This window comes from Aotus nancymaae, unplaced genomic scaffold (genome assembly GCF_030222135.1).
Source record: "Aotus nancymaae isolate 86718 unplaced genomic scaffold, 86718_ANA_hifiasm-v0.15.2.pri h1tg000018l, whole genome shotgun sequence".
In the NCBI taxonomy this organism is placed as follows: Eukaryota; Metazoa; Chordata; class Mammalia; order Primates; family Aotidae; genus Aotus; species Aotus nancymaae.
The window spans coordinates 10,693,292-10,706,801 of NW_026988430.1; the positions used below are offsets into that span (position 1 = coordinate 10,693,292).

Sequence of the window (13,510 nt, forward strand, 5' to 3'; positions counted from 1 at the left end):
GCCGCGACGGGGTCCACGGACACCGGAGGAGGAGCTGCCAAAGTTTTTCCAAAGGACAAGCGGCCGGGCGGTCCTCCGGGTCCTCGGCCCGCGCGCCACCCGGGAGGCCCAGCCGGCCCCAGCCCTGGGCCCCTCCACAGCCCGCCCCAGCGCCGACCATCCGCGGCGGGACCCTCCCGGAGCGGCTGGCCAGCGGGGAGCGACCACACGGTGGCTGCAACTGGTGTCTCCCCGGGACGCAGCTCCGCCCTTCCCGGGAACCAAAGCGGCCGCCTGCGCCGGAGCTCCCCGAGGACGGGCGGGTAGGGAGTGGGCGCCGCGCCGGCTACCTGGAGCCCGGCCCCAAAAAGTGACACCCCCAGCGGGTGCCCCTGACCTTCCCACCTCGTAGGCCCTGGGTGGAAGGACAGACGAGGCAGATTTTAGAGAACATGTCTGGAAGAGTGAGCCCCTACTGGGTGCCGGGCACGTTCCCTACAGGATCCTCTAGCTAGAATAACCAAGGGTCGTGGAGCAAAACACCCAATTAAAATATCAGAAATAAAAAAGAGATACCATTAGAGACAGTATTTTTAAGACCATTAGAGATACTAAAAAGTCCATTAGGTAATGGTATTAGTATTTTGATTCTGAGATTCAACAGCAGCAGTCACTTCCCTCCACCCCTATGTGTAGCCCAGGACCACCCTGGGTGGGGAGGACTGAGGTCAGGGAGCACCCATGGATGCTCTGATGCTGGCCCTGGGCCCCGGGGGTGACAGTGACGGGGAATTGGGTGCACACATGAGTGGGGCAGCCAGGCCTGGCCAGAGAAGCAACATACATGTGCACAGATGCATTTACCCACATACACGTGAGCACACAGGTGCACAGACACATTGCACACAGGCGTGTTGAAGCCTCAGGTAGTGGAGGACGCTGACTGGGCCCTGCTGACCCGGGCAAGGCCCCATTGTGATGCGTGCCATGACCTCGGAATGCCACTTATGCCTAGCACCTGTCTGCTCTCTGGCCTCATTCTGTGTTCTACAGTGGCTACACACACACAGTGGCATCTGTGAGCACTTCTGTGTACTCAGAGATTTTCTACCTGAGAGGCATAACCCAGGCCAGCTGATTCATCAGAATCAGGTGAGTGTGACCTGCTCTCTTCTCTCCATGCTGACTTGGGGACAGTGGCTATGGTGTGGGCTATGCTGGCCTCTGGGCAGCTGCCAAGGAGGGTGATCCCTGAGCACTCGGTGCCTCTTCTACGCTGCCCGTGTAGACGATTGTCTCTTTCGTCCCCATGGTGGCTCCGTAGGGTGAGTGCTGCCCCGAATGTACCCATTCGACAGGTGAGACTTCTGGGGTCAGAGAGGCGGTAATCAGTCTGGGAATCCAGACGTGACCCTAGGTTTTGCTGTCAGCCTGCCTTGTGCCGAAAGGGACTTCAGGCCTGAACCCTGTGGCCTCCCTGCTCTGCATCCCAAATCTGTCCAGGGTTTTCCATCCTGATGGGGCAGAAACTGGCCCTGGCAGAGCCACTGGGATGAATCCACAGATTGACTGGGATGAATCATCAAAACACCTCTGTGGCCTAAGCTGGGTCCTGATGGTCGCTGTGGGACCCACTGGGCACACACAGTCTCTTGTCCAGGAGTGAATGGGGAGCCGTCAGCCTTTGGGCAGTTGTGGAAAATGAAGAATCCCTGAAGGGCTGGCTGGAGGGAGACTCTCTCTCCTCCTCTTCAGAGGGTCCAGGCACTGAGGTTCTCCCCAAGTATTTCTTTCTCTGTCTGGTCCTATCGAGTCCTCACCCTCCTTTTGCCCCGAGTGTTCCCAGAAGGGATGGTCCATCTAGGTGTTCTCCAGGACCAAGGACCCACTGTTGGGTCTTGGTCCTCGGTGACCCAGGGAGATGAAGCCCCCTCCTATGTGGAGAGCTCAGAATGGTGGAGTCCGCCGTCCCTTCCCCAGAGACGTGGTTTCCACGAGCACAGAGGCTGCTTTGGAGGCAGTAGATCATTTTCATCCCCCAACCAAACACCCTTCTGCTCAACTGGTGTTATTCCTAAAGTGGCTTCGCTGCTCTGACTGAAGGGCCATGGTAGCCCAAGTGATGAGTGGAGTAGGACGGAGCACTCAGGAGAGATCCTGTTCCTTGTGGGAAACTGGACATCTCTGTGGTCCCTGAGAATCTCAGGAGGCCAACTGTACAGAGACCTCTGGTCCCTGACCCCAGTCTGCCTCTACATGTCTGGAATAGCCCATCATGGGCCCTTCAATTTAGGCAAGGAGACACCATTCAACCTGCCAGGACAGGTGTGTGCCTGTTTCATGGCATTTGGGGACACGGGATTATCTGACCAGGTCCCACTGTTCTCACGTCCTTGAGAAGATGCCCACCCCAGCTTGGGGCTTGAGACTCCAGAGACCCATGCAGGTGTGGGCCACTGCGTCTGGCCCCTTTCACCTGGTGGCAGTGGTGGAATGGGGGTTACGCAGCCAGCCAGCATCTGGGAGCCCAGTGGGAGCGGTTCAGGTGTTCTCTGAAGTTCTCAGGTGCAGTGTAATCTTTAGATGATTTTGTCTCACAAGATGGAGATGACAGAACATACATTAGAGGAGCGAGAGGACATCATTCTCAAATATGAGAAGGTACAGGTCGGTCTGCTCCTTGGAGGGGGACCTCTGCCAGTGCGCCCTGGTCAAAGGGTTTTGGGCTCCCTAGGAGCACAGGGCGGGGACGGGTGGCCAATGCCCCCAGGCCTCTTGTACCCTTTACCTTGGGCCCCTCAGCAAGGCTCCCTCTGGGTTGCAGGGACACCGAGCTGGGCTGCCAGCGGACATGGAGCCTGAGCCTGTGGAAATCCACAACCGCACGGATCGGTTTGGAATTGTGCAGTGAGTCCTCTGTGCTCCTCTCAGCCCCTAAAGCACCTATCTCAGCTCAGGGATGGGTTTGCTTTTAGAAAAAACCTCCTGAGGCCCTGAGGCCATGTCTCCCCAGGTCCGGCCAACCTCCTTCCCAGGGTCAGACCTCCTCCCTGGCTCCCCTGCAGGCCCCTCCTGAGGTTGTTAGGCCAGAGGTGAGGGGCCCATCCAGGGAGCAGGTGGGAATGGAGAAGGGGCTAGATCAGGCCCCTGGGCTCTCAGCAGTTCCATCTCCAAGTTAGCACAAGAGGAGCAGGGTAGCCTGAGGGTCTAATCCTGTCCACTGACAGACAACCCCAGTGAGATCCAAGGTTTGTGGCCATAGGGTGAAGGGACACCTGCCCCAGCTTCGGGGCTGTTGTTGAGGGCCCACCTGCCCCTGTTCTCCCCCATTTCCCTAGAGCCATAGCCCTCCCTGTCCCCATGGGGAAAGGGGAAAGGCACAGGGACAGTGGGGGCTGTGGCCCTAGGGGAATGAGGGAGAAGACGGGCAGAACCCTGTTCTGGGCATCTCACGGTGAGGCCAAAATGGCAGCAGAGCTTGCAGCTAAAGAGCCTGGGTCCTCAGGCCTGTAATCCCAGCACTTTGGGAGGGCGAGGCGGGTGGATCACGAGGTCAAGAGATCGAGACCATCCTGGTCAACATGGTGAAATCCCGTCTCTACTAAAAATACAAAAAATTAGCTGGGCATGGTGGCACGTACCTGTAATCCCAGCTACTCAGGAGGCTGAGGCAGGAGAATTGCCTGAACCCAGGAGGCGGAGGTTGCTGTGAGCCGAGATCGCACCATTGCACTCCAGCCTGGGTAACAAGAGCGAAACTCCATCTCAAAAAAAAAAAGAGCCTGGGTCTGGTGCTGGGAAGGGATCTGGGGCTAGGTAAGAGGAGCCCAGCCTGGCGCCCACCCCTCAGGGATCATAGCATGGAGAGACAGAGGATCCCGGGGGAGGTAGGGTGGAGGGAGCGTATGAGCCCTGCCACTTCTAAAATGCAGGGTGTGTGGCTCGGGTGCAGGGAGAGGCAGGTGGACGCTGGGAGGTCAGACCTGCGAGGGCCTTGGGTGTGTAGGGGGCGATGGGTCCCGGTTACACCCTGGGTGCACTGCACAGGTCTCAGGCCAGGCTCTGGAGACCCCGGCAGTTCCACATCACGTGAGCACTTTGAAGGGACTCCTGTCAGGGCCCGGTCACCCACCCTGGGAAGCCCCTATCCCATCTCATGGCCCACCTTTCTCAGCTCTAGCAGAAAGCACCACCTCTAGGCCAGGAGGGGCACCCCATTGTGCAGCCTGACTGCCCCCCCACACCAGGGGCCCCAGTAACCCAGGCCAGGCTGGCCCTGCACTCCCGCTCCTCCCAGGTCCTGGCCCCTACCTGGAGTCAGCCCCACAGGAAAGCCCCCGTCCTCCCTTCCCTGTGCCTTTTTCCGGGCTGAGCCCTGAGCTGGATGGGACAGAGCCAGTTCTTTCTGGGGGTCGGCTCCCAGACCGGACGGCTCCAAGCCCTGTGCAGGTCCTCAGCTCTGCTTGGTTGCCTTACAGTGAGACGGAGCTGCCCCCTCTTAGTTCCCGGGAGGTCAAGGTAAGATCCTGATGCATGGGGGGCCTGACCCAGGGACAGGGGGACTGGGCAGGTGGTGGGTGAGGTGGAGGAGGCAGCAAGCCTGGGTGGGGGTGGGTGGGAGCAACACGCTGTCACAGGGAGGGGCAGCTTCCCTGCTGGACCTGACCCCAAGTCACTGTATCTCTGGCAGTTTGATGAAATTCCAAAGTGAGAATCAGAGTCGTGGCTTGGGGGCAGCTGCCCACTTGTGTCAGAACCCCACCTACAGGCTGGGACCTGACCTATGACTGTGTGTCTGTGGCCTGAGAATGGCACATCCCAGGGACCCAAGGCCAGCCCACTGGCGCTCATTTGCTGAAAGGCTGTCAGCCCTTAGGGTCTGCCATTCCCTGGCTCCTTCCAGCTGGGTCCCACCAGGGCTCCAGAACCCAAGACGCAGCATTCACGGGCTGCTCTGAGAAGCCTGGCGCCTCCGCTAACTCCAGCATTCCTCCTTTGACAGCAAATTCGGCGGGAGCTGAGACGCAAGACCGAGTGGAGGGAAATGCTGGGCGAATGGGAGAAATATAAGAACAGCGAAAAAGTAACGTGTGGAGGGAGAGGCCCCAGAACCACTCTCTGCAGGGACAGGGGACAGGCACCCGTGGCTGTGGCCTGGCACCCTCAGCCTCTCAGAGGGCGGGTGGCACACTGTCCTCATGCAGAGGACCACAGGCCTGGTTGCCAGCTTTGCTACCCGTTGGTGTGAGAGTCACCTTGTTCAAAGGGAATCTGAATCTAGGGCTGGAGCCACCGGAGCTCAGGGCTAGGGCAGCCTCCTGGTGACCCGAAGGAAGGAACAGGTCCAGATCAGAGTTCAGGACTCTGAGTGCCCATTTTCTCCTTCAGTCCTGGGAAGGGAGACCCTGCCCCAGCTTGACCTCACCTCTACTGAGGAATCACGGGGCCAAAACTAATAATTTATAGAATTCTCGGGATCTGGTCCTCATGAGGGTCGCCCCTGGCCCGAGTCACCAGATCGTTTTCTGCCCACAGCTCATTCGCCGTGTTTACAAGGGCATTCCCATGACTATCCGGGGCCAGGTGTGGTCAGTCCTCCTCAACATTGATGACATCAAGGCGAAAAACCCCAGCAAATACCAGGTATGCTAAGCCAGAGCCCAACAAACAGGCCAGGCTGTGTCAGGCGTCCAGGTCTCCAGCTGCAGGGAACAAACATCAAGCCCCACTTGGGGCATGTGTGTGCTGGCCAGATGCACATCCTGGGCATAGATGGCCACATAGACACCACAGAGGAGCTCGGCTTTGGGGACCCTCCGCGGCTTCAGAAACAAGCCAAAAAGCAGCTTTCTGCAGAAGGAAATCTTCCTTCTTTCCTTCCTTCCGGAAGTGCTGACTGTGGGATGACTGCCTTTTGGGGCAGGGAGTCTTCCCTCTGTTCTGAGGCTGCTTCCTCCTCTTGGCCCTGCCCTACAGCTCATGAAGGAGAAGGGGAAGAGGTCCTGTCAACAGGTGCACCAGATCGACCTGGACGTGAGGAAGACGCTCAGAAGACACAGTCTTTTCCAGGAGCGATATGGCATCAAGTAAGCCCATGGGAGCCACAGGGCCCCAGTGGAGACGGGGTGAACCAGAGGGATGGGGACTTCCCTGGAGCAGAAGCCAGGGTCACCCAGGAAGGATGACAGAGCTGCCAAGTGCTCTCCTGGCCCAGGAAGCAGCCGGCACCAGGGACCGAGCAGCTCCCAGGTTCCAAGCCCTGGGCCAGGCTGGAACATGTGGGGCCAGAAGCAAAGAGGATCCTGAGGAGACAGAAGGCAGCAAAGAAAATCATGCACAATGGGGAAAAGTGCTCTCCCTGAGCCATGGGGACCCATGGTAGCACCCACGGGAGGGCGACAGGATGGAGGGCCCGTGAGCCTCCCAGGCAGCACTGACAGCACCAAATGCTGGGGGCACTCAGGGTCCTGGAAACTCTCATCCGGGTCTGCTGGGAATGTGACATGGCACAGCCACTTTGGCAGCCAGTTGGGCAGTGGCTCACAAAGCTCAATGCACTTGAACCACAGGTCCCCAAAGTGTCAGATATTGAGCCCAGTGACTTGGAAACTGACATCCACATGAAACCTGCATGCCACATTCACTGCTTCATTCATCATCACTCACACACAGAGCCTTTGGGGACGACCATCAGCATGGGAATGGGGCGAGGAAGGTTGGTTCTCCCTTGAAATAGAAGACTCGCTGAGAAAAGGGAACGAGCCAGTGATGCCCGCACGAACGTGGGTGGAACCTAGATGCATTTTGCTAGGAGAAAGAAGCCAGACCCGAAAAGCTACCACTGTAGGATTCCCATTCATAGGCCATTGAGGGAAAGGTCAAACCAGGGGGACTGAGAACCGGTCTGGGTGACCAGGAGCTGACAGAATGGGGAAGGCGGGCTGCATAGGGGCCACTCTGGAGTTGTGGAGGATGAACGAGTCGCTCCAGGAGGGGCTGGAGCAGTGGCCGGGAGACTCTGCACATTGGGTTAGAACCATGGCAGAACTGTACACTCAAAGACTGAACTGGCGTGTGTGCAAACTGAAAAAAAAGTCAATCAAAGCAAAAATGATTAGTCAACTCACTGTCCAACTGGGATATCTGCATTTCATAGATGTGGACTTTACTGAAACATTTCTTAAACAGTCAAAGGCCCTGAAGAGCTCACTGCTTGTCTGGTGAATCATCTGAACGTGAAATGGGATTTGTTGTTAGGGTTTGTAGACAAAGTGAAACTAATAGCATCTCCACAAAAGAAATGAAAGCCCCCTTTCTCTGTCTCCTAGGCAGCGGGAACTATTCCACGTCCTGCTGGCCTACGCAGAGTATAATCCGGTGAGTATTCTGGGCAGTGACCATATTCCCATATTCACGGCCATATTCCCTGGCGTGGGTGTCTATTGGGGGTGTCGTTGCTTCTTTCCAAGTCAGTATTTGTGAGCCACCAGGATATAGAAGGCATGACTCTAGCTCACTGCTGGCATAAACTTCCAAGCAAGGGGGGTGGTCTCAAGGGGTCAAACTGAGTCACAAAGGAGTCAGGGCCCTGACTCCTGGTGTCACCTGGGCCTGACCACCACTTCTCAGAGCAAGAAATGACACCTTCCTCCTGGGGCTGCCCACAAAGCCCAGGAGCTTGGTGGGGTCGCACGCAGGACAGTGCTCTCAGGAGACATTTCGATCAGTTGCTGAAGTGTCTGATGGACATGGCTCTTGTCATGAAATGAAATGAATTTGCATCCTGAGGAAGCCTCTTGTTCAGAGGAAGCCTCCCCAGTCACCTCTGTCTTCTCCAATGACATGAGTCCTCCCAGGTGACCTCAGCACCCAGGTGATATCCTTCCATGGTGATGTCCTTCCACGGTGACTCTGGCTCTTGCAGGAGGTGGGCTACTGCAGAGACCTGAGCCAGGTGGCCGCCTTGTTCCTACTGTACCTTCCCGAAGAGGACGCATTCTGGGCACTGGCACAGCTGCTGGCCAGTGAGAGGCACTTCCCACAGGGTAGGTGGACAGGTGCCCCTGGGGCTTCTTGCTACCAAACCCGGGGATGCTCACCCTGGCCAGGTGATCTCAACTTTCAGTGAAGGCACCTTCCTGTGTCGCCAGCTTGTTGGGAGCCTTTAGGATGTCTCTGCTGAGGGTCCCACAGGAGCTGGGGGCTGACCCCCAGAGCCCAAGTCAGACGCCTTTCATCCCCATCAGCAGAGGACATCTCATCCTCCCTGTGGCCGCCCTGTGTGTCCTGGAGCCATGCCCTCTGGCTCTGATTCTGTGCAGCTGACTCTCCCCTCCCTGAGAGTCTTCCTGCCCTTCAGCTGCCTGGGCTCCAGCTGCCCTCGGTCCCCACAAATGGGCTGACAGAGCCCAGGTGGCAGCATCTTCCCCCATCCCGTGTCCTCTGGCCTGACGCCACTTCCAGGAGATGACCAAGAAGCCCAGCACCCACTCTGTTCTGGCCACCCTCTGTCTTGGCCTCAAAGTCAGCCTTGCCCTCCCAGCACCCTGGCCCAGGAGGCCTCCAGGAGCACCTCCAGCCAGGCTCCAGGGGATGTTCCCACCCCTCCTCCCCAGGGCCAAGGCAGCATCGTGGGGTCAGCAGATGGGAGGGTGGGAGGCCTCGGGGATTGGGGGCCTCTGCAGCTGCCCAGCTCTTCCAGCTGACGGCTCCACGTCTTGGGAGAGGGCTCTGATTTCATGATGAGCTGGGGGCTTCTCAGGATTCCACAGCCCAAATGGCGGGACAGTCCAGGGGCTCCGAGACCATCAGGAGCATGTGGTGCCCTCGTCACAACCCAAGACCATGTGGCATCTGGTGAGTTTATGGTCCTCTGGACTCTTCTCCAGAGGCCCTGCATCACGTGGGGCTGGAGGAGCGGGTGGGCTGGAGCCCCCCGGTGGCTGGTGACAGGCTGAGTGGCAGCCAGGGCCCAACCTGGGACGTAGGGTTCTCCGTGGGCTGGGATTTGGGTTTTTTTTCCAGCCCTGGAGGAGACAGAGGCACAGGGACTGGGGCCCAGCTCCCGCAGAGCAGGGCTAAGGGCAGTGTGTCCCCCGGGAGTGTGGGAAGGGGAAGGTGTTGTGGGGAGCCCTGGACACCGCCCAGTGTTCTGCACTTAGGGAGGGGTCTTCAGTGGGTCCTGGAAGAGGGAGGTTTCTAGAGCAGCCCAGGGGGCCCTGAGCACCTCTGTTCCTCCCATCAGGACAAGGAAGGACTAGGCGCACAGGCTTCCTCATTAGGCTGGCTTCTCCGGATGCTCAATGATGAGGTAAGGAGGCACAGGGAGTCTCAGGGACCCTCCTTGCCGTGCAGTGCCCTGCTTCCCCAGCTCGGGGGTCCGGCCCACCCCCAGCCCACAGGAGGCCCATGCGGGTCCCCACAGGACACACAGCAAGACCCTCTGCCCCAGAAGGATCATCCCAAGGCAGAGGCCGGGGCTGAGGACCAACCTCATGGGCAGATTGGGCCAGGATCTGACTTGGGAGGGCTCAGGGAAGCCTCAAGCCCCTCTCTCCAGAAGCCACATCCCCACTGAAATGAGTGCCCCCCATGAGGAGCTGCAAGACCTTGTCTGACCCAGCCTCCCAGAAGGGTCAGGCCACCCTCATGGGGAGGGTCACTGACTCTGGGGACTGAAGCCCCAATGGGCCCAGCTTAAGCCCCAGCCTCAGCCTGGAAGGGCCAGGTCCTCCCACGCCTGCTGTCCCCACAGATCTCTCTCGGCCTCACCCTGCGCCTCTGGGATGTTTATGTATTGGAGGGGGAGCAGGCGCTGATGCCAATAACGGGAATCATCTGCAAGGTTTGGAGGAGTAAGTCCACCTGTGACCTGGGGAGCACTGGGGTCAGACCCCAATTGACCCGAGGGAGCTTCCTCACACTGTCCTCATGATCCTCAGTTCTGGCCCAGAGGGAGATCTGGCCGGGTGGGCTGGGAGGGCACAGTGACACCGAGTCCATCCCCCACATGACCCAGATGAAAGTCGGGAGTGTGGTGAGCACTGCCCTGCCCAGGCCGCCCCCCAGCCACAGCCTCCTGTGCACATCTGGACCACTGAGGCGGCCACAAAAGGATCCGGCACCGCCCAGTGGGAGACTGAAGTGGCCACGGGGTATGCGCTCTGACCCCTGCCAGGGAACTCTCCTGGCCTGATGCCCACCCTGTCCCTAGAGCACCTGCTGAGAACATCAAGGTCTGGCCTGTGGGCACGCTTCCGGAACTTCTTTTCCGGTACCTGGGTGATGGATGATGAAAAGGTGTCAAAACATCTGTGGGCCTCGAGGCCCACAAAGAAGCACAAGGACCTGCCATCCCCAGGTGGGCTCCAGTGCCAGGTCCCCTCCCGAGTCACCCTCTGGGGAAGTCAACAGTGGGGAAATGCCTGGGACCCCCAACCCTACTACCTGGCCCTCCCTCTTCAGCCTTTCTTCCTCCTCTTCCTCCTAGACCGTAAGAAAGTACAGTAGGCCCACCGGTCCTCAGGGCAGGCGCTCAGTGCATGTGGACTGGATGTGCTGTGCACGCAGGAGGGGGATGTGGGCAAGACCCTCCAAGAAGCCCCCTCCCACTTTCCATGGTGGCCCGTTGTCCCCCTCATGGGGCCCTCAAGGGCACCGGAGGAGCCAGACTCATTTGTGGGAGCCCCCGTCCCTCCCTGTGAGCACTGACAGCCTCGGAGAGCAGCGGAGGCCCCTTACTCCTGCACAGCCCTTCAAGGGTGCCAGGACCACAAGCCTTGAGCCAGGGAGACGAGGGAATCAGTGTCCCTGACCCCCAGAGCATTCAGGGACAGGACGCAGGTGGGAACCCGGTCCCAGAGCCGAGCCCAGAGTTCAGCCAGATGTGGGAACGGTCAGCGCTGGCATGGACTGGGCAGTTCAGGAGAGCAGAGGGTGACCCACGTCCAGGCCCAATCACCCACTTTGGAGACAGGTCCCCATGGGAGGTGGCAAGGGGGCTGGGTGACAGCCAAGGCCCCTCCCACCTGAGTTCTGCCTGGCGGCTGTAGCCCTGGGAGGAGGGTGTGTGGCAGGAAGCCCCCAGCCAGCCTGGACTCTGGGGGGCAGTCCCAGGAGCCACCTGCCATCCCCAGACGGCCTCCTCACCCCAGGTTGCACGCTCCCCTCCCTCTGGAATCAGCAGACTACAGGCGTGTCCTCAGTGTCAGGCCCCAGGCACGTGGGGCCCAGCCCGGAAAGGCCTACATGGGCTCACTGGAGACGCCGACCATGCCTGTTTTCCTTTCAGCCAAACCCAAACAAGGGTCCTCGGCACCCAGGCCCGTGCAAGCTTCACCTGGCAGGAACACCCTCTGCAAGGGGGACGGTCAGCCCCCTCCCGGCCCAGCAACCCAGGGCCCGCAGACCATTTGGTCAGCTCCCCCACCACGGGCGCCTCATCCTTTCATACCCTGTCCTGGTGGGGCAGTCCGCGAAAACACCTACCCTGTGTCCAGCCCAGCCTTGGCTCAGAGAAGACCTTGCCATTCCTGGCGATATATAGAGTGGAGTTCAATGCCCCAGCTCCCGACGGACCTGGATGTGGGGGGCCCTTGGTTCCCCCATTATGATTTCGAGCAGAGCTGCTGGGTCCGTGTCCCGTCTGACTGTGTCCTGGACATCCCCGGGACCATGGGACAGGCCTAGCCCAGGAAGCCCATGGGGACCCTGACACCGGGCCCTGCCCAGGCCCATCAGGACTAAGAGGAAGGTCAGGAGATATCCCCACTGCAACATGGGCACCTCTATTTGGCTCCTTCACCAAATGACTGTGACTGGAGCCAGGGGGCACCCCGCCAGCTCCCAGCCCTAACCCTAACACTAACCCCTGACCTTAACCCGAACCCTAACCCTAACCCCGCAGCCCCAGACACCTTGGAAAATCCCGTTCAATGGGGAGGCTTGTCCCATCAAGGCCACGAGAGAGAGAGAGGAGCGTGGCATCCCTGAAGCCCTGGCCAGCCAGCAGCATGCCCCAGGGCCTCTGTACCAACCTTTGGGAGTGTTCCCCTCCCAGGGCACAAATACCCCCAGCCCTGGGACGAGAGGGGCACCAGGGGTATGTTGGGCTCCCAGCTGTAGTCAGCGTGACTATGCCGGGGACCCTGGCGCTGGACAGCTCTGCCACTGTCCCAGAAGCCGGGCGAGGCTAAAAGCCTTGCAGCCATTGCCGCAGCTTCGCCACCACCAGCTGCCTTCTAGCTGCCAGTGCAGGCTTTCCCAGTACTCCCACCAAAGAGAATCACGACGGAGGATGATGCTGGTCCTGACGTGAGCAGAACAGCACACCCTGTGGATGGAGCCGGCTTCTTTCCCGGCCATCTTGTTTGCTGGATGGGCCCACGGAAGGAGTGGCCTTGAGACGGGCATGGGGACTAAAGAGGCTCAGCATCCTGCACCTGCCCTTACCAAGGCTCACCAGGCTGACACCACTGCTGAGCACCCTATTTGTGGATGAGATACACCCAGTATCTGGGATGGCACCATTTCCCAGGAGGACCAGTTGGCCACCTGCTGACAGGCTGACCACCCTGTGGAGGGGACGGAGATTGGCTTTCGCTGCCCTGAGCCACAATGTGGACATGGACCTGCCGGCCCTGCAGTGCACACGGCACTGATTCCCACCAGGACACCCCATTCACAGCTGGGGACGAGCAGCAGTGCGCTCCCACCTCAGGGCCTTGGCTCTGCCACTTCTACTTGGAATGTTCTCAGTTCTAGAAGCATCTGGGCCAGGGCTCATGGCTGGATAAGCACCTGAGGTCCCAAACAAGCCTCCCATCCTCGTTTTACTTTTTGGGAAACTTATGAACATTTCTGGAGATGTGACTTACGGCCCTGGTAAGTGCACAGCTCAAAAGACATTCAGCGATGGAACACACCAGCCCCCAGATCACAAAGCCAACCATGCCCAGCCCCTCCCCGGGCCCCCAGCCCTGAAACCAGTGTTCTGACTTCTGGCAACACCATGAGCCTGCCTTTTGTACTTTACACTCACGGAAAGATAAACACCTCCATGTTGTAAAATAAACACATACTGTTGAAATGACTTTACGTATATATCTTCCATCCAGCTTCCCCTAATAATGACATTTTGCGTTACCATGCACATTTGTCAAAAGTAAGAAGTTTAGGCCGGGTGTGGCGGCTCACGCCTGTACTCCCAGCAATTTGAGAGGTGGAGGCGGGAGGTTCAGGTTCACTTGAGCCCAGGAGTTTGAGACCAGCCTAGGCAGACCCTGTCTCTAGAGAAAAATAAAAGAAATTAGCCAGGTATGTTGGCATCTGCCTATAGTCCCACTTAGTCAGGCGGCCGAGGTGGGAAGATTGCTTGAGCCTGAGTTCCAGGAAGCAGTGAGCTATGATCAGTCACAGACTGCACTCCAGCCTAAGTCACAGAGTGAGACTTTATCTCTTAAAAAAAAAAAAAAAATTAACATAGGTGTAATCCTATTAACTAAATGATAACATGAACCATTATCTAAGGTTA

At 58.6% G+C, this 13,510-nt stretch overlaps 1 protein-coding gene across 1 annotated transcript; it reads left to right on the top strand.

The window, feature by feature from the left end:
• Nucleotides 1-2,482: 2,482 nt before the first annotated feature.
• LOC110569111 (TBC1 domain family member 3G-like) lies at nt 2,483-11,950 on the top strand. The gene is made up of 13 exons (XM_064378281.1): nt 2,483-2,640; nt 2,804-2,886; nt 4,458-4,497; nt 4,982-5,062; nt 5,515-5,622; nt 5,956-6,065; nt 7,308-7,356; nt 7,904-8,024; nt 8,741-8,835; nt 9,224-9,289; nt 9,734-9,833; nt 10,193-10,339; nt 11,270-11,950. The coding sequence occupies exons 1-13, from the start codon at nt 2,563-2,565 to the stop codon at nt 11,665-11,667; spliced, it is 1,476 nt and encodes a 491-aa protein (XP_064234351.1). The 5' UTR covers nt 2,483-2,562; the 3' UTR covers nt 11,668-11,950.
• The last annotated feature ends 1,560 nt before the right edge of the window (nt 11,951-13,510 follow it).

Bases quoted from the DNA above. Each gene is read 5' to 3' on its own strand.
- LOC110569111 (XM_064378281.1), top strand. From the start codon at position 2,563: ATGATTTTGTCTCACAAGATGGAGATGACAGAACATACATTAGAGGAG. The intron at 5,063-5,514 runs GTAACGTGTGGA...TTCTGCCCACAG, and splicing joins AATATAAGAACAGCGAAAAA to CTCATTCGCCGTGTTTACAA. The intron at 8,836-9,223 runs GTGAGTTTATGG...TCCTCCCATCAG, and splicing joins CCAAGACCATGTGGCATCTG to GACAAGGAAGGACTAGGCGC.